Genomic DNA, 23,345 nt, shown 5'->3' on the forward strand with positions numbered 1-23,345 from the left:
CAATGACGAAAAATTTTTTACTGTGTAGGAGCATGGAAGTTTTCAAGTAAAATTTCTAGGAACGGTTGGCATATTAATAATATTCCATTACTGCAGCTAATGGGACGTAACTTTAATATCCGCGTGTATGAAAATTCCTTGACACACTGAAACTTGACATTGCAATTTCGGTTAATGATATAGTCCATAGTTTTCATACAGAAATGCATATAATTTACATTTGAAGAAAAAGCTTTAAGTAAAATTAATTGAATTTTTTACTATTTATAAAGTAATACATCCATATTTGTTTCAATTCTTCTTTTTAAATTTAAATATAACATACACTAGACTTTAAATTTATTATTCATAAAACAATAAAAAAATATTTATAAAAATTAATTTAAATAGGGATACATGCGCAGAAAGAAAAAATTCTTGACTCGAAGGTAAATTTTTTAGATTTAAGAAAAAATTAAAGAAGACTAAAAAATTCTTAAATGAAGTCAAAATTTCTAGAACGAAGCCAAATTTTCTTGATTAAAAAAACATTTATATTCAGGCTCTAAAATAACTTTGGTCATCCTCAAAATTTTCTTGGGGCAAGAAATTCTTTTTTTTTTTATATGCATAACAGTGAATTGTGTATATTAAAAAATATTTAAATATTAACTTTTCTATTTAGTTTATTCAAAATAATTAATACTATCTTCGTGTTGATTCTATTTTATGTAACGTGAAAGGGGATTGGTTGTGTCATTCTATGATGCTTAATTTTCCTGAAAATAAAACTTGAAAAATCCTCACAACATTAAGTCTAATCCCACTGATCATGCTTCATCTCAGATACAATATTTATAAGCTAAGCTATAATAAAGAGTAAAATTTTTTACGGCTTGTTTGATGATTGGAAGAAAATAAAACAATGGATGATAATTGTATAATGAACAGTTTATATACTTAATAATGATCATTTATTGCGAATGAAATGTTGACAGCTTTAATTAATGTTCTGTTTTAATTTTGTTTTAGGTACTGTGAATGCTAATGGTGAAACAAAACGTCAAAGAACATCTTACACGAGGTATCAGACTTTAGAATTGGAAAAAGAATTCCATTTTAATCGTTACCTAACAAGGCGGCGACGTATTGAAATTGCACATGCACTGTGTTTAACAGAACGCCAGATTAAAATATGGTTCCAAAATCGACGAATGAAGTGGAAAAAAGAACACAAGATGGCGAGTATGAACATCGTACCGTACCATATGTCACCATACGGGCATCCCTACCAGTTTGCACCGCACCCGAGCCAGTTTGCCCATTTGGCCACATAGGACGAGTTCTCGCCCGCCGAGCTCGGAGCACACGCTGTCCGGTTTCCCAGTATGTACGGTGAGCAGAATTTCTAAGGCTTCCTGTGCTATAACATCCCATCAACTTGTTCACAAGTTAAGATAAGCTAGATCCAATGATATACTTGACTTGTTCTGGAGCACTTGAATGATTTATTGTTTCATTTATCCATCTTTGTAGACAAACGATCTACCATCAAAACCAATTAGATCAATCACATCTGAAAAATTCATTTATTTATTCCAATACAATACATTTTATTTATTGACCATTTTACGATCGCATGATATACATTTATATAGACTGAAACATAACATATCATTCAATTGCTTACAGATATTTTTCTAAGTCAATTTGACCGATACAAGTTGAAGGAAGCTCATTAGTAAAAACTTAAAAATTCTGCTGAAATAATATCCGTACACCTGACCGATAATTCATCAAGACTGGACGAAACTCCGAGATGACTCTCGTAACAATGCAATATTAAATGAATAATCGATTTAAAAATAATTATAAACTTTAAATAAAAAATAATTAAATTGCAGAGAGTCAGACTTAGTGGGCGAGGTGGAACAATCTCATTAGTTTGTAAGAATAAACTTCAGTGAATATAATTATTATACGACTGTAAATGCTTGAAAATCATTTGTTATATCTTTTTCGTAAGCGGCCGAAAATGTTTGCATTTGAGAGTCTGAAGAAAAAAAATATAAATAAAAAGTACTTATACTTTCAAGCTTCCCTCAAATGATCGCTTGAGTGGAAAAGTTACAGCATTATAATACTGCTATTCAGTTCAATAGTTATATAACATCAAATTTAAGCTCCCTATATTGATTTAAGTTCGGTAAGACCAATTAGTAAAAACAATTTTTTTTCTTTTGTATTTTAGTTATTATGTATCACTAAAAAATCGAATAAATCAAATTTAATTTAAATTTAGTTTTAATTTAATTTCATTAAAGGGCTGAGCTATTTGAACTTAATACCTCTAGCCAATTGAACAGTATTATGTAAAGTTCAATTAACCTTTAACAGTTGAGTTAATGTTGAAACTTTTCAATTCAGGCGAATAGGTAAATTAATTTATATGATTGATACTTTATCACAATTTTTTCTCGAACTTGTAAATTCTTACCAAATAAGAATAACTTTGTTTGTTAAAGTAAGACTTAATGATAGTCATATAAATAATTTTAACAAAAGCAAAATTAAGAGCAATTGGTTAGAACGTTAAATGTACAAAGTATACCGTTCTATATTTGTTACATAGAAATTAAAATAAAAAAAAAAAAAAAAAAAAAAAACGATGTCTCAATTAAATTCATAGAATATTTATAAATGCCTGATAATACTCATAGCTTTTTTGATAAACAAAAAAACTTAATTGAATCATAAAGCATGTTTACGGAATATAAAGATGAATAAAAAAAGACTAAATTATTCTTTTGTTTTCTATGTCATCTTCTAAGAAATAGTTTTGAGTAAATGAATCGCACATTAATCATTTAGTTAATAAAAATTTAACAAAAACAAGTAAGTTAAAACAATAAATGATATTCAAGTCGCTTTTAATCAAAAAATAAAAAATAAATTACTTAATAAAAAAAATGTCTTTGATTGCAAAAATACATAAGTATATTTAAATTACTTTCTGAAATTTTTAATAACTTTTCAGTGTAGTGAATACACTTTTTAATTTTAAATCACTGAGATTATATGTTTATTGAATAATTACTATCACTTAGTCAATGGTAGTGATTTTATTCTGAACTCCAATTTTGTTTTGTAGAATTTTTAAATAAAATTGTCAAAAAATTGTGTTATACTCATAAACATAATGACTAATTTTTATTTGTTACAAGTCCGATAGTTAAATTTTCAGATGTATACCAAACTAAGATGATACTTTATGAATTAAAATGATGATATGGTTGCATACTTAATAAAATAAAACATAATTACTTTTAAGCTCTTGAGTTACATGTTTGTTGAATAATTCAGCTTGGTCAATCATGCGTACTTGATGATGTACATTTAGTAATGAACTAAAACTGATTAAAAATTTTCAATAGTGAAATGAAGTGCTCACAATAAAATTAGTTGAGCAAGATAACGTTTTTGATATAAAATTGTACATTATTGTAATTGTGGTGTTATGTCTTGTGATATGGATTTCACAAATAAAAATTATATTATATGAATTTTCTTATACTAAGTTATTAAACAGTTAATTAATGTTTTCAAAAGACAAATTCGGAAGCATACAGGGATTTATGAGTATACGATAAATAATTTAAATAAATTAAGTGATTGTACATAATTATTACAAATATATAAATATAAATACATATAATACTAGTAAAAATTATTAATTATGTTGGCGTGATATATTGGGAAAAATGAAAAGGCTGAATTTTTACTCGAAAAGTCTCAGCTTCCTTTGTTTCAATTTATAAAATATATTACGATACTTCTGTATCGATGTATTTAAATTTTTATTTATTTATTAAAATAATAATTATTATTATTGTCATTATTAATATTATTATCATTATTATTATTATTTTTAATTTTACTTATTATTATTATTATTATTATTATTATTATTATTATTATTATTATTATTATTATTATTATTATTATTATTATTATTATTATTATTATTATTATTATTATTATTATTATTATTATTATTATTATTATTATTATTATTATTATTATTATTAGCATGGTATTGTTTAAGTGAATCTGTTGTATGTTGATTTAGTTCAGTGTTAATATTAAATTTTATTTGTTTCGTTATAATTTTTTTGTTATTTAACTCTGCGTGTCGTCGGTTATATACACGCTCAAGCCTACGCGAATAGCTTTTATTCACTCATGACATAACTAAAGTCAATAAGTGAACTAACAAGAATCACAATCGTCATTTTTCCAAGTATATTTTTTCAATGACAACTAGTACATTTTATAATATAACTGTAGTTATGGAAAATCTTGAATCGTTATTTTTCTGTATAATAATATTATTAAAATTATTACCCGCACACTTTCACTTCAGGCATTAGTATGTCTTGATTGGTCATTGTTTTTAATCTTAAAAAATGTATAAAAAATTATATTAGAACACTGAAATTAAATAAAAATGTCATGTAAAAATATTTATGTATTTCATTAGCACAAAATTTGTCCGCAAATCAACCGTAAGTACTATATTCGCGTAGATTTTCTTTATAAAATGTTAATCCATTCCATGTAATATACGTGATAGTTTTAATAAGAAAAAAAAATATTGGCTATAACAATATAAATTTAGAACACAAATATGTGTACGAACCTATAATTATTATATATAATTAAAACTGTAATTATTAAATGGTATGTCGAAAAGAAAAATCGTTCTTTCTCCTTTTGCCTTTTTATATCATTCATCTTCCTCAGTACTGTAGTCTACACACGAAAAAAAATATGATTTAAAAATTGCATTACTAATGATGTAAAAATCCGATTGTACGAGTGGCATTAGTTTTGGTTTGAGGTGATTCAAATATTGTATCATCGTGATGCAGAGTTGCAAATAATGCATCAAATTTCTTAATGCATTAGCATTTTCATTGGTCATTAAATTTAATTTATTAATGAAAAATATTTTCATTAAGGATTAAATCTAGTTTTTAAATGGAAATAATTTTCGTTGACCATTAAATTGAATTTTTTAATGAAAAATATTTTCATTAATCATTAATTTTAATTTTCTAATTGTAAATATTTTCATTAACCATTAAAAGTTCTTTTTTAATGGTGAATTTTCCCATTGATCATTCGATTTAATTGTAATAAAAGTATTGTCATTCATAATTGAATGTAATAGTGTGTTCGGACTCCCTGCCCCGAGCGCATTACCATTTTTTTTACTCGAAACAATTTTATTTAAGAATAAGGAAAATTCGAATTAAAATATACTGATTATTAAAACGATGTATAATTGGATATAAAAAGATAACTTTTTATATCCAATTAGTTAGTATTAATTTTGAATGAAATTATTTTTCAAAAAAACATCTGACAGCAAATCGACTCTAGCCCTAGAGCGTTCAAAATTTGTTTACTTGCTCTATTTTATCTTTATTATTAACATTTTCTAAAATATGAGCTCTACTGATGTTGTGCTGATCGAGATCTTTCATTTGAGTATACACATGCATTTTTTATATATGTCCTATATATCTACTTGATACACGTACTTATATGTCATATATATCAAATATATCAATAATGCATATCGGTACTCTAATGAAAGGTCTCGGTGAGTATAACTTTAGGATGAACTTATATTTTCGAAAATGTCAATAATAAAGAAATGTGCTTGTTTCTTCTCAACTATTGACATTTTTCAAGATATAACCTCATCCTGATGTTATACTCATCGAGACCTTTCATTTGAGTACCCACATGCATTTTCATATATTTTATATATATATATATATATATATATATTAGAGTGTTTCAAAAAAACAAACTATTTTTTTTTTTTGAAGAACTTTGAAAATTCTTCAGAGTATCCCTAATCGAAGGCATTGTGAAAATCTCAGCTCTTAATATTAATGTATAAAGGTGGCTGTAATTAATTTTTTATTTCGATTTAAATAACATAGAAAAAAATTTTTTTTTACTTTTGAATTTTGCTAGTCAACAACGAAGCATTTTATAGCTATGATCGATACATATTCTTGTAGGAAATTTAACGATCTACAAAAATTGTTTGAATGAATATATGCGTACGGAGAACCATTTTGGAGTTATCAGGCCTTAAACATCGAACTGTTTAAAAAAATAATAATATTTATTTATAAATACGAAAAATCGACTTAAATCACTTAAATAAACAATATTATATATCAAAAAATTAAAATGATAAATTTATGATAAAATTTCATGAATTACGAAGTTATAATTTTTCACTATTTTTAAAAAATTTTGTGCTTTTTTAAAAATAAATTATAAACATGAAAAAGAAAATTATTTATTAATTGATAAAATTTATGAATTATCATATTTTTTAAATTGTCATGCACTGTTATTAACGAAATAGTTTTAAAAATTCTAGGTTATATAATTTAACTCAGTGTTATATAGTTACATAGTACTTCAATTGAACAATCAATTTTTATTGAATTGTTAGTATGATTTTTATAGAAATGATAATACATTAATTATTTCCGCTTTCTGCCGTCACAAACCTGTCTCTCTCAGAGCTTTTTTATCTTACATTACTTCGTAGTAAAACAACGTAATTGTTAACCCTTCAGCACTCTCGCTATGAGATTTTCTCTCACACTCATCAATAACTCAAATTTTCTTTCAAATTTCAAATGGAATGACTATGTGATTTTTTTTCTATCTGTCAAAAAATTAATATTATTTCAAATTGCAATATTATTATCTTAATTGTTCTATACTATAAAAAAATAAAATAAATTTTGTTAACTCTGTGAGATATTTTCTCATCGCAATAGTAAAGTAGGGGGGTCAGAATTTAAAAAATCGGGTCTGATCGGTACAATTCGGAAGTTCCCGTAAGAGTGCATTTGTGTTTGGATGTATTATTATTAAATATTATTTTTAAATAAGTCAATTTTTTTTTGTTTTAAGAAATTTATTTTATTTAAGATTTTTTAAATTAAAGGGACTATAAGCATGCGTGCGCTTCCACATAAGGCGTGAGAGTTTTTCTCATCGCGCGAGAAATGATAGTAAATCGTTTTGCGAGAGTGCTGAAGGGTTAATGTTTTAAACTAAAATTAGTTTAATATTATATTTAATTTACATATAATTATTTGTAATTGTGTTTATAAAATGTCATTGTTAAGCTTAAGATGGAGAAGCAAATTTATTTAATTGGTTATCAAATTACAAAATTTGTAGGAAGCAAACTGCCGAGCTTAAAAGAGGTTATGTCTCTTTTCTTTCATTATCATTGTTCTCAAAGCTTGACTATTAAGAAAAGTGCATTAATTACGATTGAAAATGTATTCGATTTATGGTCTGAAGCTGGAATTCCGACTTGTGCGAAAAATTCTGCAGTAAGAAAACTCATTCGCCATCACACTGTTTGGAAAAATTTGCTAAAAAATAAAAATCAAAAGCTGTCATCTACTCAAAAAAAAAAAGTTTCTATTTTTTGTGCCGATATTGAGAAATTATTCGACATAGCACATCACAAAGTAATGAAACTCATTAATGAAAGTCAAAAGTTATTTTTGCAAGGCCAAAGACAGTCAAATCGACGAGGTTTTCTCCATATTAATCCTCCAGTAAAAACGGTAGCTAATAATATTGATGAAGATAGAATTGGTGAGTGGTTTTTATTTTTTATTGTCACCCAGGGTAAATAGCACAAAAATCCTCAAAAAATAGTCATTTATAAACCTAGCATTATTTCATTTCCACAAAATTTTTTAAAAATAATTTTATTATCAGCAAAAAAATTACGTATCTTCTTACTGATTTTTTATGCACGAAGTATTTATTGAATTCTAACAATTGAATAAAATTATGTTTTTAAACGTTTTTTTTTTTCAGTATTACCTTTTCTTAAATTGGTCAGTAATTATTTTGAATATTTTTAGTTATTCTTGAATACAAGTTAAATATTTAACATTTTTCTTTTTTATTTTTATAAAATTAATTACAAATCCTGACTAACTTGAATGTCTCACACTTATTTTCTGTGCGTAACTTCCCGACTAGAATTTTAGTGAGGTATGCCGAAAAATCAGTTCGGGGCGAAGTTGGCTTTCCGAATTTAGGCTAGCCCAATTCGGATCTTATTTATTTTAAATTAGGCAAGCCGAACATTGGCATGCCAAAAGAATTCCACATTCGATGTAATCTCGTAATAGTTTGGCACTGCCAAAGTTCGGCATATAATGGATTGCCTAATTAGTACGAAATAACGGTAACTAAAGGTTTACCGAAGTTTGGTTCACCAAGCTCGGGCTCATTTAGGCAAACCTGTGGCAATACCTAAGTTCGGGATATCATGGATTGCCAAACTGTTATGAAATAACAGTAACCAGGGCTCTCGTGCGTCGGGTACAGTGTTCGAGTCTCGCGTTCGACATGTAAAATTTTTAATAATTAATAATTATTAATTATAATTATTCTTAAGGCGAGTGTGAGGTAAATTTAAGTGTTGTGTGTGACTAATGTATCTAACTCCATCATTACCTCCCCCCTTGACCCATAAAATCGACCAATCAAAAAAAACTTCTTCATAGTAAGAAAAACCCTAAAAAGCGAAAAAAATGACCGAAAATATAAAAAAAATAATACTAAATAAAAAAAAAAATTTTTTTATTTACTTAATATTTAAAAAATTTTGTCCTAAAGTCGATATTTATATTTAAAATTTAAAAAGTAAATTAAAAAAAATAAGCATTCATTATTATTAATTTTTGCTTTATAATAAAAATAGCTAAAAACAAAAAAAGGATTCAATTTGGATTCTTCCGTGCGAATTTAGTTTCTGAATTGCTGCCTAGTTAGGTAGCCAAATTCGGACCGAATGAGGCTTGGATAGTCACCAGCAAGTGTGGTTTCCAAACCACCGCCTAAGTCGGAAGCCAAGTTAGGCCCAAACTCGCGACTGCGTTACTTCCGGGACGTGGGCCAACTTTGGCTTCCTGGTTCGGCGCGAACTTGGAATTTGGCATGCCTAATTCGAAACGAACCACCGCCGAACTTAAATTTCTGGTCGGGATAATGGTGTGAAATTCTCTCGGTGTAAATTTTCGATCCATGTTACTTTAACTCCATTATTAAAGGACAATTTTGGGACATCATATAAATAATCGGAAACTTCAAAATAGTGCATTTTAGTAATTATTTTATGACTTTTACTTCATAACTTTGAAATATTTTTTTTAAGATTTTTGGAATACTTCTAAGATAATTTTAGAATTAATGCAATTTGTTTGAAGCAATTTAGTTGAAATTTTGTCCTTAAATCTTATGGGGAACCTTTTTTGAATAATCAGAAAACATTTTTTTTAACCATTTGAGAAGAAATTTTGAATACTTTTGAGACATTTTTCGGATATTTTTGAGACAATTTTGGAACATTCCTTGGACAGTTTTAGAGTGTTTTTACAAATTTGAAACATTTTTAGAACAATTTTACAACAATTTTGAAAATTTTTAAAATGATTTTCATAGAGATAATTTATTTTTGCACAGCTGTAGATTTGTCCCGAAATTAATGGATGAAAAATTTTTTGGACAATGTTAGGACGTTTTTGGAAGAATTTAAGAATTTACGAATTATCCATTTACGGTGAAATTCAAAGAATTTTCTTTTATAATGATAATATAATGATGTTGTGTAAGCTACACTGTAAAAAATTTCGGTGTAAAGTTGGACCCAGGGACTTTTACACCGCCATGTAAGTGTGAAATGTCGGTGTAAATTTAACACGGTGTAATTTACGGGTTTACACTATTCCGTGTTATTATTTATAACTTTGAAAATTTAATAACTATTACTAGCAACCTTGCAGTCTCTATGTAACTGCCGTGACTTGTGAACTATAAATAAATAAAATTTTGCTTTCTTAAATAATTACTTTTGTTAAATTGCACTGTACTTTTTTAACTATTGACGTTTCTAAAGATATAAGCTCATCCCGATGTTACACTCATCAAGAATCTTCATTTAAGTACCCACATCATTTTTTCATATATTTATATATGGGTCATTCCACCAAATAAGAACATTTTTACGGGGCGACCCTCGCGGATTATGTTTAAAATTTATGGAGGTGTTCTCTATCATAAGACAAAAATTCCCTGAGAGTTTTAGCTCTTAATACGCAGCAGTCTTGGAGTTATGATTTTTTGAAATTTTGGAAAAAATTTTTTTTCAACTTTTTCGTCAATTTTTCTGATATGAAAAACATTTTTAAACAAAATCGACAAACATTGTATTTTGTAGGAAAAATTCTCAGCTTTTGAATGAAAATATTTATTTTTTCATAAACTCATCAGAAGACCCTTAAAAATCGAATTAAAGTGGAAAAATTGATTTTTTTCGGTGTGCAGCCCAAAATTCTTCAAATTTGAATTTTTTTTCTGAAAGCTGAGAGTTTTTTACACAAAATATAGCAATTTTTTGCCGATGTGCATATTTTTTGTTTCGTCACAATTAAATTAAACGCAAATTCATTATAATTAAAATACTTTTATTTTTGAACTTTTTTGAGATGTGGACACAGTTTTAATGAAAGCATAACCAATTTCATCTTTTAAAGGCACAAAAGTGTGTAATGACTGTGTACCTTTAACCGTTTTCGATTGAGAATATCGTACGTCTAACACATTTTTTTTTATTAAATAATCGTCATTAGCTATAAAAGTAAAGTCAACGCTTGTAAAATTTTTCGTTCCCCAGGAAAACAAATCTTGTGGTTTCAGTATATGCTCTTTATTGTTCATTTGTAATGAAACTCTAGCAGCATATCGTTTTAATGAACCCACAAGACCATCGCATGGTCCTTTGCCATGGGCAGTTGCAAAAAAATGCCACTCAGCGTTGATTTCGAAGTCAGCATAATGATAACATAAGTTTGTAAATGCTTTCTTGTTTTTGAATTGTTGTGGAGCTCCATCAGAGAAGTAAAAAATCGTATTGATGACAGCAAACTTCTTTTTAAGAAAGGCAATCAATTGCTCTTGAAATAAATAAATTAAAACTGTGTCGTGCTTAAGACAATCTGAAGTACCAACAAAGCTCAAATGCTTAATAGTATCATTTTCGTTATAATAAATCACCTTTGGAAGTATAGTAGCTTGATCATTATTCCAATGAAAGCCTTGAGCTGCTTCCTGCACAACGAATGCATAATTTTCCGCAAAGTCAAATACTACGGTGAATTCCCCGCTCTTTAAATTTAGTTTTGTATCAGAAAAAAATCGACTTTGTGTTTTCGCAATAAAATCATGTTTCAAAAGCTTATCAAGTTGCGTCACTAAAGTCTCGATGAAGTCTTCGGAATCTGAAGTAATATTCACAATAGTACAACGGTCTGTTGATGTCCACATTTTATATTGGATTTCATTAACATCAGATTCATTAAACGACACACGAAAATAATCAGCGATTTCTTCATTATTTGGAAAACTATTGCACATTCTGGAAAAGCACGATTCTTTTGGATTGTTACAAACTAATTTATTTAATAAATTTTTGTAAATTGGCTGAGATTCTACAACCCAATCGGTGTTTTTCACAAATTTTGGAAAATTACATCCTAAATGGAATAAATGTAATAAGATTAATAACTAGTTTTAGTACAATTATAGAGAATGTCAAATACACAAGTACAGTCTAACATCAATTTTACATTTTGATGAATAGTACAAACACATACGACATGTGTAGTTCGATTTCCATCACAATTTTTCACAGATTTAAAATCTTTCATGCCCGCTAATTGTTTTGAGTTTTCTTTGCTTTCATAAAAATCAATGACAAGTTTTTTTTACATCTAACTTAAGCAGCTGATTGCCTGGAACTTTTGTGGGATTCAAAGTATTAGTAGTCATTTCACCAGAGTCTAAATCAACATTCTCCGATTCACTGATATCATTTTTAAGATTCAGTACCATTTTTCGAGAACAGTTAAATTCAGATGCTATACGACTGACTTCCCAACTGTCGGGTAAAATTGAAAGCAGCTTCTTTTTTATTGATCTGTAAAGCAAACGATCGATCGTATTAATATGAAAAAATGAAGATATTTTAAAATGATCGATTGTTAAAAAAATTTACTTGTCACTTTCAGCGTTATATAATTTCTTCACTTTAGCTATCATGGAACAATGATCTTGATTAATCTTTCTGTAGGTAGATTCAGGTACTATTCCAAATTGTGATTGGAACTTATTCTCTAGGGCAGCATAGCTCTCATCAAGTTTTTTTACTCCATAATTTTTTTCAGAATATAACCTTAAATTAAACGCATAGAAAAATAATTAAGTAAGTTTTCACTCAGTCAATGAAAAACTTAATCAATAGAAAATTTTTACCTGTCTTTTTCAATAAGAGGAATTTTCAAAAATCGCTCTAAAGAATGATCATTGTAATCACATAGATTGTCGCTAAAATTACTGACAGTTCGAGATAAACTGCTTCCTTGAGTACAAATTTCAGCTGATATACTCAGACTTTCAACACTAATTTGACTTTAAATAATTTCCTCTTCCTCTGATGCCGGCGGAATATATTCTTTGACACGGAATCGACAACACACCCATAACATTGAAGTGTCATCTAAGTCAGGAAATTTCCAATGATCTTCGTCGGGAAATTTTCTTAAATCTTTAACTCCTTTTTTATCTAAAAGTTTCGTTTAATTAGATGTCAAAAGTCAATATTAAACACAAGGCCATTAATTTAATTGGTTCTACGTAGAGGTTATACATAAGAGGTCAAGTGCACTGTATTAGTTACTTACGTGACTCATTGAATGGATTACAATAATTTACTGACCGTATACGTTGACTCATGGCGATGAAATATCAAAGTAACGCAATAATTATTACTTAAAAACTTGAGCAATTATATTTTTGTTAAGAACAAACGATCCGAAAAGAAATCGCTCAAGAAAGAATCACAAAATGAAAGTAAATAAAGGGAGTTGTGAGCGCCATCTGCATGATAAGTGACGAAGTATAGACTCATCTTTTAAGCAGGTGGTTCAAAATTTCTGAGTACTATAATTTTAGTATTAAAGAGAAAATTATATTACTATTCTGAATTATATTACTGCATAGTGAATCTAACATTTAATTTAATTGTGACGAAACTAAAATATGCACATCGGCAAAACGCTATATTTTGTGTAAAAAACTCTCAGCTTTCAGAAAAAAAAATTCAAATTTGAAGAATTTTGGGCTGCACACCGAAAAAAATCAATTTTTCCACTTTAATTCTATTTTTAAGGGTCTTCTGATGAGTTTATGAAAAAATAAATATTTTCATTCAAAAGCTGAGAATTTTTCCTACAAAATACAATGTTTGTCGATTTTGTTTAAAATGTTTTTCATATCAGAAAAATTGACGAAAAAGTTGAAAAAAATTTTTTTCCAAAATTTCAAAAAATCATAACTTCAAGACCGCTGCGTATTAAGAGCTAAAACTCTCAGGGAATTTTTGTCTTATGATAGAGAACACCTCCATAAATTTTAAACATAATCCGCGAGGGTCGCCCCGTAAAAATGTTCTTATTTGGTGGAATGACCCATATATTATATATATGTATATATGAAAAATATAGCAAAATGTATGTGGGTACTCAAATGAAAGGTCTTGATGAGTGTAACATCGGGATGAGCTTATATCTTTAAAAATATCAATAATTACGAAATGACCTTGTATCTTATGAACTATTGACACTCAGTTACACTCATCAAGACCTTTAATTTGAGCACCCACATGCATTTTGATATATTTTTCATGTATACATATTATAACCAAATTTTCATGGGGGGTATACGGGAACTTGACTAAACTTAATTCTAAAAATAAAATCCGGGTTATACTTCGTCTTCTTTCCGATTCTGGATCTCTGGTATCGATAAAATTAGGGTGCCAGGTAATTTTTAATCACTGGAATCACCAAACCAGTGAACACGGAATTCAAACAATTTTTATTCGCTAGGAATTCTCAAACTAGCCAAAAGTAAACTTAAACTTAAACGAAATCAGAACTCGAACTTAAACTTAAACGGAATTAGATAATTTTTATTCGCTAGAAATTATCAAAACTAGCCAAAACGTAAACTTAATCGAAAACACAGAAACTTTACGTGAAACAAAGGTCGAAGAACCCAAAACTGGAAAGACGACGGAATACCTCGGGGTTGCTCAGTGTGGTGGTTTGTGAAGAGAGGGGGTGGTTCGGGTAAAGAGGATCCATACTTGTAATAATTCTATTCGCAACACTGAAAAGTTATGCTTAAAACAAAATCCTTATTTATTCAATAAACAGTAAACTTACTCAACAAACTTGATCTCAAATCACTATACAATTACTAGAGCGATACATTTAACAATAATCAACGCTATAGTCAAGTTACAGACGCTTACTTACACAAATAAATAAATAAATCTTAATGACTCGGATAAAAATTTCAACTAAATCTGTCAACGAAACTCTAAATACAAAATTTATCATAAACGAGACTATCCAATATCTCAAGACCAAAACTCAATTATTAACGCTCAAATTACAATAAATAAAATAACCTCATACCTGATACAAACAATGTTGATGCTGAGTAACTTTTTATAATAATTTAAATAAACTTCTTAACTGTATTCATTTCTGTAGCTCAAACTAAAACGTAAAGACTAAAATCTTAACCTGTAGCCGCAACGATCAGAGGCAACTTTACAACACGACTGTCCTCTACGAAGTTTAAAACGCAACCGTTCTTAACGAAATCCCAAACTCAACTGTCTTAAACGTGACTCACTCACAACTAAAATTTCTATGTGCTATTAATCCCTATAAAATATTTTAATCCCTTAATCAAACAACTAAAGCTCTGAGTACGGATATTCCTTTGGTGGATGCTCTCCAGGAACTGACTACGACTGGGATCGAAACCAAAAACGTAACTCAAAACGTAACTTAAACTCAAAATCAAAATAGCAAAAACGTAACTTAAACTTTAACTAAAACTTAACGAAAAACGTAAACGTAAACGTAACTTAAACTAATCCCATATGCTTTCGTCATGTTCCTCTACATCAGAGCGCTGCCATCTCAACCAGACCTAGGCATTCCACCTGGAAGTCTCAAAGGGTTAGACTGGCGTCTAGCATCAAACGAAACCGGGTGACTTATAGTCCCGCTCCACGGTAACGCTGATTTATCCACATACTCTGCAGCCTCAAAACCCAAAACTTAAAATTCGAAACTCAAAACTCAAAATTAAAAACTCAAAATAACTCAATAAAAAACCCTTAAATGACTCAACCTCAATATTTTCCAAAAACTTGACTCTAAAACTGACTCTAATCTCAAAAATCTCAAAATCTCAACTGTAACTGTAACTCTCTAAATTCACACTAAAACTGTAGCTCCTCGTTACTCGGCATCTACACCCAGACTCTGCTCACTAAACTCTAATTTTTAATCCTCACAATTATTTTCTATAAAATTTTGGCCTTGGAATATCGACTTAGAATCACAAAAATCCGTTGGCGCTAGTGAAGTTCATTTTAAATAGACCCCGGTCGATAAAATAACGTCACAATATATATTAGAGTGTTTCAAAAAAACACACTATTTTTTTTTTTTTCGAAGAACATTGAAAATTCTTCAAAGACATTGTGAAAATCTCAGCCCTTAATATTAATATATAGAGGTGGCTGTAATTAATTTTTTATTTCTATTTAAATAACATGGAAAAAAATTTTTTTTTTACTTTTGAATTTTGCTAGTCAACAACGAAACATTTTATAGCTATAATCGATACATATTCTTGTAGGAAATTTAACGATTAAAAAAATTGCCTGAATGAAAATATACGTACGGATGTAACGTGTCGATTATTTAATTTCTCTAATAAGGAAAATTATCTTTACGTTTGCAATACTTTTGTTTATTCTAGGCGAAAGAATAGCTCGCCGGGAACCAGGTTTTCCGTCAGAGATAACCCTCAGTTTTAAAATGTACAAATTTTAGCTTTATTCAGCAAAATTATACATAAATAATAAAATGAAATAATATAATAAAAAAAATGGTGATCTCCAGAAGAATTAACTCCACTACTAACTCAGCACGTCTGATCCTTCTGGGTACTTTCGCTGTGGGTCTCGCGTTGAACTCCGTCGTTCACCGCTTTAGTCCTTGGATTTGGATCTACTGTTGTTGGACCTAGACTTAGTCGTTGACGCCACTCCAACACCTGGACGTGGCTTCCTGTCTCCTGACTTTGTCACTGTCCCCGCGATCGATGCCTTCCAAATCCTCGACCTCGGCTTCGTCGACTTTTGATTCCCCGCTGACCTGCGCTGTTGACTTCTCCGTATGTATCTCGCTGTATCCGCCGTTGGTTTCACTGTTGACTTCACTGTTGAATCCTTTGTTGACTTCGCTGTTGAATCCGCTGGTTGGTCCTCCTTGGCTTGGTCCGTCTTCTTCAGCTCCTCGGATCACAGTGAAGTTCCACGGCAGTGCGCCGTCTTTTAACCCGTTGAGTTTGGTAGAGGGGGAAGATGCGCGAAGCGCACCACTCCGTGGTTCTCCTTCCTCCGCGGTTCTGCGGGACTTCTCCTACTACTTGTGTTTGCCGTTGCTGACTGCTTGGGGACTGTATTATGTATTTTATTGGTTCTCGCAAGCCCCGATTCTTTTCTTCACTGCGTGGGGACTGTATCAGATATTTCATTGGTCCTCGCAGGCTCCTATTTTTTCTCGAGATTTAATTGGTCCTCGCAAGCTCCGATTATTTTCTTGGTTGATTCAAACACTTAAACTACTAAATTTATAACATTTTACTTATATTTTAACGTTTATGTTATACTCCCCCCTTATTTCCAGACAAAAAAAAATAAAAAAAGTCTATAAAAATTTTTTGTTTTTCTTTGTTTTTTTTTTGTATTTATTTCACACTTATTATTATTCAACAGTCATAGTTTTTTTTTGTTTAATTATAGCTAAATAGACTGAACATATAAAAGAAAAATAATATTCAAACATATAAAATAAGATAATAATAAAAAAAAATAAATAAAGTAAAAAAGTTCGATGAATCCATCTTCAATGTCTTGGGCTAGGTCCACGTCCCTGACTCCTTGGACTCGACCTCTGTTCCTTCGAGCTTTGACTCTCACGTCCTGACCGCTGTCTGGAACTAGATTCTTCTCCCTCTCGTCCTGGGCTGGATCGCCGCCTGTCTCGCCTTAGACTGGGACTGCACTTACTGTGCCTTGGACTTAGTCTTCTTGTATTGTGCCTCGGGCTGGACCTCCAATTACCTCCCATTGGACTGCACCTTTTCTCAGTTTGGGTGGCTTGGTCTCGTACTTTAATTACTTGGTGCTGCCGAACTAGAAGTACCCTCCATACTGCATCACCTTGATAGGTGTGTCCATCTTTGGTAGGAGGTGTCTCCAGACATTTGGCCCTTGCTTTGTGCTGTGCTTCCCTGGCTTTGCGTTGACGCTGCTCCTCTAGCTGTTTGGCTGCGGCTTCACATTCACGCTGTAATTCCAGTTGTTTTGCTTCGCGTTGACGCTGTTCCTCTAGCTGTTTGGCTGCGGCTTCGCGTTCACGCTTTAATTTTTGATCCCTGGCCTTGGCTTCGTGTTGACGCTGTGCCTCCAATTGTTTGGCCTCGGCTTCGCGTTCACGCTGTACTTCTTCTTGCTTTGCCTTGGCTTCCAATTCTTTTCTTTCCTGGTCGCGTTTGGTTATGGCTTGTAATTGCTGCTTTTTAGCCTCCCGCGCCTCTTGGGCCCGTCTTTCTTTTTCCCTTCGTCTTTTCGCGAAGAACTCTTGCTCGTCTGCTGCTTCTCGAGCCTTCCTGGCTGCGTCTTCTTCGCGGATGCTGGCCAATACTTTTTTCTTCTCCTCCTCTGCCTTTAGCTGAGTTGCTGTTATTGATCTTTCTTTATTTTCTTCACGTTTCTTGCGTTCAAGCTTCGATTCATCTAGCGTGATGTCGATCTGCAGGATCTCCGGTGAAGACTCCTGAACTTGCATTGGCGGCTTCAGCTGGACGTTAGAGACTACCACTGGTTTGGTCTTCGTAGAGTCAGCTTCGGCGAGTTGAGTTGGAGAATCTCCCTTGATTACTCCATTCGCACTTGAAGTTCCGCTGCTGCTGCTGCTACTACTGCTACTGCTGCTGCTGCTGCTACTTGACTCCGTTCTGGAACCTCTCCTCGGCTTCTTCTTCAAGGGACTCTTTGCCATGGTTGTTGTACTTTCAATGTTGATGATTGAATAACTAGAACTGCTTAGATCCCAATACTTTATACCCTGCTTCGGTGGTTCCTTCTCCACCGTAGTTCCTCTGTGGGGACTTTTCTCGACTGCTGATTGGATCGTAGCTTCTCTCGCTCGTGATTGGTCCTATTAGACCCCTGCCTCCCTCCATCGTCACGACGCTAATTGGCTCTCTGTTCCTGATGATTTTTTCGGGTACCCAGTGTCTCTTATTTTACCGTCACAGTCTCCCGTGTCTTGATCCCGTGCTGTTGAGTCCTCGTAGAAAACTTAAGTCCTTAATGTGCACTATGTGGTTATCGCCATCGTCCCCTTGAATCAGTACGATAGCCGGGCTGATTTTCTCGATGACCGTGTAACTCCCTATGAATTTAGGTGCAATCTTCGCTGAGACTTCTCCTTCTTGTGATGACAGTGTGTGAGTTCTCCTGGCCACTCTGTCTCCGATGCTCGGGTTCCAGTCACTCCTTTTCTTGTTGTAATAATATGCTTGTTTGGTGAAGGCCTTCGCCATATTACATTTTACCAATTCAAAGGCATCCTGTAACTGGTTGACCCGTAACTAGATGTCGTCGGCTCCCTCCATCGTGTCCCCGTCCTCTAGCCTGGTTCTTAAGTTACCCGGGGGGTTCAGCTCTCTTTCAAAATTTAAGTAGGCTGAAGCGAATGCCGTTGACTCATGTCATGATGTATTGTACGCAAAGGCTAACTCGGGTAAATACTGGTCCCATGTCTGTTGAGTATCCCCGATGAACTGGGAGATCATCGTCTTGATAACTCTGTTCGTTCTTTCCACTGGGTTGCACTGAGGACTATACGGAGGAGTTCTCATGTGTTTAATTCCACTTTCTTCTAAAGTGTTCGTGAACAAGTTGCTCGTAAATTGTGCGCCGTTGTCGGTGATGATGGTCTTTGGACTTCCGAAGCGTAGCAACACCCTGTTCCTTAGGGCTTCTGTGACTATATTTGTTGTAGCTTTCTTCATAGCTTGAAGTTCTACCCACTTCGTGAACTTGTCCTGAATTACCAGGAGGTATCGATATCCTCTTCCTGACTTAGTCATAGGTCCTACAATGTCCATGGCTACCACTTCCCAGGGATTTGACGCTTCCACTGTTCCCATTTTTCCTGGTGGTTTGTGTTGCTTGACCTTGAATTCTTGGCAGACTTGGCAATTTTTGATGTATTTTGAGACACTTGTTTGCATTCTGGGCCAGTAGTATCTCCTAGCGATTCTGGCTACTGTCTTGGATACCCCTAGGTGTCCCGCTGTCACATCATCGTGATTTTCTCGAATGATGGCCTCTCTTGCGTTCAGTGGAATGCACAGTTTCCAAGCATCTTGACGCTCGTTGTAGTTCACAGAGTGGTGAAGGTGCTTGTAGATTAGGCCATCTCGTACTGTGTAATCTAGTAGTTGCTCAGGAATCGTCTTCATTTCCTGTAGCAGTTTCTCGTACCACGAATCATTCTGTACCTCCAAAGCTAATACTGCTTCCTGAAGGATCTCGTCGTCTTCTTCTTCCGTGTCTTCTACTGGTGCTCTTGACAGAGCGTCAGCTACTTTGTTAAAAGCTCCTCGTCGGTACACAATCTCATACTTGAATTGCTTCAAAAATAGAGCCCATCTTGCTAGAAGACCTGATGGGTTAGTCAGTGTTTCTATCCACTTTAGAGACTGGTGATCCGTCACAACCTTGAATTCATTTCCTTCCAGGTAATGCCTCATCTTCTGGATTCCCCACATGACCGCCAGGCATTCCTTCTTCGTCGCTGAGTAGTTCACTTCATGTTGATTCAAGGTTCGATTCGCGTAGGCCACGACGTGCTCGCCGTCTTCAGTTTCTTGTGTCAGCACAGCTCCCAGACCCTGGTCGCTTGCATCTGTCTGGAGTGTAAATGGGACAGAGTAATTAGGTGCTGCTAAAATCGGCGCTGTTGTTAATGCTGTCTTTAATTGATCGAAGGCTTCTTGTTGCTCTCTTGTCCAGTTCCACTTGGTCCTCTTCTGTGTAAGTTTTGACAGTGGTTTTGTGATATCAGAACAATTTGGTATAAACCGTCTGTACCACGATATCATACCCAGGAATCGTCGCATTTCCTTGATGTTGGTTGGAGCAGGGAGGTCTGTATTCGCTCGTACCTTCTCTGGGTGTGTCCTGATTCCCTGGTTGTCAATGATATGGCCTAAGTAAAAGATCTTTTCCTGGAAGAAATGACTCTTCTCTTCGTTGACTCGTAGTTTGACTGCTTCTAGTCGGTTCAGCACTTTCAGGACGTTCTGGTAGTGCTCTTCAAGACTGTTTCCTAGGACGATGATGTCATCGAAGTAAGCGACGGCTTTCCTCTCTAACTCGGGTCCTATCAATCGATCAACATTTCGTTGGAACGTTGCTGGAGCTGAATGTAGACCAAAGGGCATCCTTTTGAACTGAAATAGTCCTCGGTTGGGAACTGCAAATGCCGTAATTGGCCTGCTTGCCTCGTCTAACGGGATCTGCCAGTATCCATCCTTCAAGTCGATGCTTGTGAAGTAAGTTGAGTTCTTGAGTTTGTCCAACGTTGCTTGTACTTGTGGCAAAGGGTAGGCATCCTTTATTGAGACTCCATTCACCTTCCTATCATCCACCTCTATTGTACTAACAAGTTCAACCCTGGAAAATAATCGTAAACTTCAACGTGCATTAAATTCAGCTGTTCGTTTTGTTTTTAATTTAAAGCGTGATGAACATGTAACTCCCTTCAGAAGAGAACTAGGTTGGTTATCAGTTAAAAGTCGGCGTACCTATTACCTGTGTTGTTATTTTTATAAGTTACTAGCTGACCCGGCAAACGTTGTTTTGCCATATAAATAATTTCCTAGTAATTTCTAGTGTAGACAAAAAATAGCTTACTTATTGTAAGTATGTATGTATGTTAGAATGTGGATATTGTATGTATGTAAGAATGTGGTATATGCGTGAAATAAGCATGGAGCGCTGTGAACGATGAGGGAATATAAAAATAACAAAAGGCAAACATTATTTTTAAGTTATTATAATTTATTCCTTAAAATTATATATCATTAATTAAACAATTACGACAGTAACACTATTAAACAATATCAATCTCTTAATGCTATAGCGTGAACAATATTTTTTGTTAGTCCATCTTTAGCTAACACAAACAAACTGGATGGTTTACCCACTCGAGAGCATGCCACGTATAATTGTCCGTGTGAAAAACATGGTGTTCTCAAATCTAATCCACAAACAGACATCGTTTGACCTTAGGATTTGTTGATAGTCATTGCAAATGCCAATATAATCGGAAACTGAATACGTTTGAATTGAATTGGCACATCTGTAGGTATAATAGAAATCCGTGGTATGAGTATATTTTCACCTCTGAACTTGCCATTTAAAATCCTGGCTTCGATCACGTTTTTCATTAATTTTTGAATGACTAATCGCGTACTGTTGCACAGCCGGGGCGGGTTCAAATTACGAAGCAAGATAATTGGAGATCCAACCTTTAATTGTAAATTATGCGGTGGCATGCCTGGCAAATCCAGTGAGTTCAAAAACTCTGTGGGAAAATTTACTGCTTCGCTGTCGTCGCAAACTGTATCAATAGATTTATATGATACCAAGTTCCCTGGCAACAACATTTGTATCTTCAGATTTAAATTGTCAACGTCTACATTTTTTGCCGCTAAAATCGCTCTTTCTGCAAGCCACTCATGATTTATGTACTGTGTGTGTACATCGGGAAATATTTGTTCAATGAGAGTATCTTGCGAATCAGCGATTGTGCAGAAATCGGTCGGTAATTTTACGTATCCAGTTTCATCTATAGCAACTTTTCCATCACCGATATCTAAGAGTTGTTTTGAAAATGTTTCAGCGGATGGATCTTGAAGCATTTGAACGCGCATATTTATTTTTAGCTGTAATTTTTCACCATTACGCCACAATGGAGATGATTTTAAGCAAGCGTTGATCTCATCAGCGTATGTTGAACGTGGAATGACTGGAAGTGTTTGTCTGAAATCACCTGAAAGGACCAACAGAGTTCCGCCAAATAGTTTGTCACTGTTTTTAATATCTTTCAATGTCCTGTTCAACGCCTCAAGTGAATGTTTGTGTGCCATAGTACATTCATCCCAAATAATAATTTTACACTGTTTCAGCACAGTGGCCATGGACGATTGTTTCTTAATGTCGCATTCTGCGTCAGGGTTATTCTGAATATTTATTGGCAGCTTAAATACTGAATGAGCTGTTCTACCTCCATCCAATAAAGTTGCTGCAATGCCCGATGATGCAACGGCCAATGCGATGCCATTATTTGATCGTATTTCAGCAAGAATTAGCGAAATAACGAATGTTTTGCCAGTTCCACCCGGTGCATCCAAAAAGAAGAACCCACCTTGTCCAGCTGAAACTGCGAGCATAATGCGATCATAAATGGTTCTTTGTTCCTCATTCATTAGTGGGACATTGCGGGCAACAATCGCTGCCATTTCTACAGTACTGTACTGCAGTTCACGATTCATTTCAGTATTCATTAAATCAGATGCAGTTTGATTTGGCGAATTCATACCGAAATTACTAAGTGGTAAGTTGGCAATGACAATGCAAAGATAATGCAAAGAGAACTGTCAACGTTACTACTACACTTGATGCATAAACAATAATGATGGCCGACAACTGTGTAGGGAGTGAGAAAGAAAGGAGACCGGCTTCGTTCTCATCCCTACTCCGTGCTGTTTACTGGGTCAGAAGTGACACCTGTAGACATCTGGCGGGGATAACTAATTAAATGACGATTGATCAGTTTTCGACCGGAGAGGAAAAATGATTAAATTACTAAAATGGCTATTAAAAAATAAGGGTTGATCGTAGAAGGGTAAAAATTGAGGATTGTATGTATTTTTGTATGTTGTATCATGAAAAAATAGAAATTAAAAATTTTGTCTAAAAAATAAAAAAAAAATTTAGG

General features: G+C 32.9%; 3 protein-coding genes and 1 long non-coding RNA gene across 5 annotated transcripts in view; 1 reads left to right on the top strand and 3 right to left on the bottom strand.

Annotated features, from left to right (window-relative positions):
* Positions 1 to 2,663, top strand: part of LOC123263160 (homeotic protein Sex combs reduced) — a 50,508-nt gene extending 47,845 nt beyond the window's left edge. Inside the window, exon 2 of the mRNA XM_044725711.1 lies at positions 1,012 to 2,663. Coding sequence (XP_044581646.1) covers positions 1,012 to 1,316 — 305 coding nt within the window. The 3' untranslated portion in view covers positions 1,317 to 2,663. The remainder of the gene's footprint in view (positions 1 to 1,011) is intronic.
* On the bottom strand, positions 1,500 to 11,790 carry LOC123275069. Its single transcript, XM_044742970.1, has 3 exons — positions 11,723 to 11,790; positions 10,677 to 11,648; positions 1,500 to 1,555 (listed from the first exon to the last, which is right to left on the bottom strand). Exons 2-3 carry the CDS (start codon positions 11,527 to 11,529, stop codon positions 1,500 to 1,502), a joined length of 909 nt encoding a protein of 302 aa, XP_044598905.1. The 5' UTR covers positions 11,530 to 11,648; positions 11,723 to 11,790.
* An 84-nt stretch (positions 11,791 to 11,874) lies between these two features.
* LOC123265575 lies at positions 11,875 to 12,602 on the bottom strand. 2 transcript variants are annotated; one of them, XR_006509611.1, is made up of 4 exons: positions 12,427 to 12,602; positions 12,170 to 12,346; positions 12,004 to 12,091; positions 11,875 to 11,912 (listed from the first exon to the last, which is right to left on the bottom strand). It is a non-coding gene; the product is annotated as an uncharacterized LOC123265575 (long non-coding RNA). The 2 variants fall into 2 exon arrangements; XR_006509613.1 differs by lacking the exon at positions 11,875 to 11,912 and having other exon boundaries at positions 11,979 to 12,091; positions 12,427 to 12,601.
* A 3,690-nt stretch (positions 12,603 to 16,292) lies between these two features.
* LOC123275075 (stress response protein NST1-like) lies at positions 16,293 to 18,329 on the bottom strand. Its single transcript, XM_044742980.1, has 2 exons — positions 17,218 to 18,329; positions 16,293 to 16,671 (listed from the first exon to the last, which is right to left on the bottom strand). Exons 1-2 carry the CDS (start codon positions 18,327 to 18,329, stop codon positions 16,293 to 16,295), a joined length of 1,491 nt encoding a protein of 496 aa, XP_044598915.1.
* Between the last annotated feature and the right edge of the window lie 5,016 nt (positions 18,330 to 23,345).

The sequence above is a fragment of the Cotesia glomerata genome, linkage group LG1, assembly GCF_020080835.1.
Source record: "Cotesia glomerata isolate CgM1 linkage group LG1, MPM_Cglom_v2.3, whole genome shotgun sequence".
Taxonomy (NCBI): Eukaryota; Metazoa; Arthropoda; class Insecta; order Hymenoptera; family Braconidae; genus Cotesia; species Cotesia glomerata.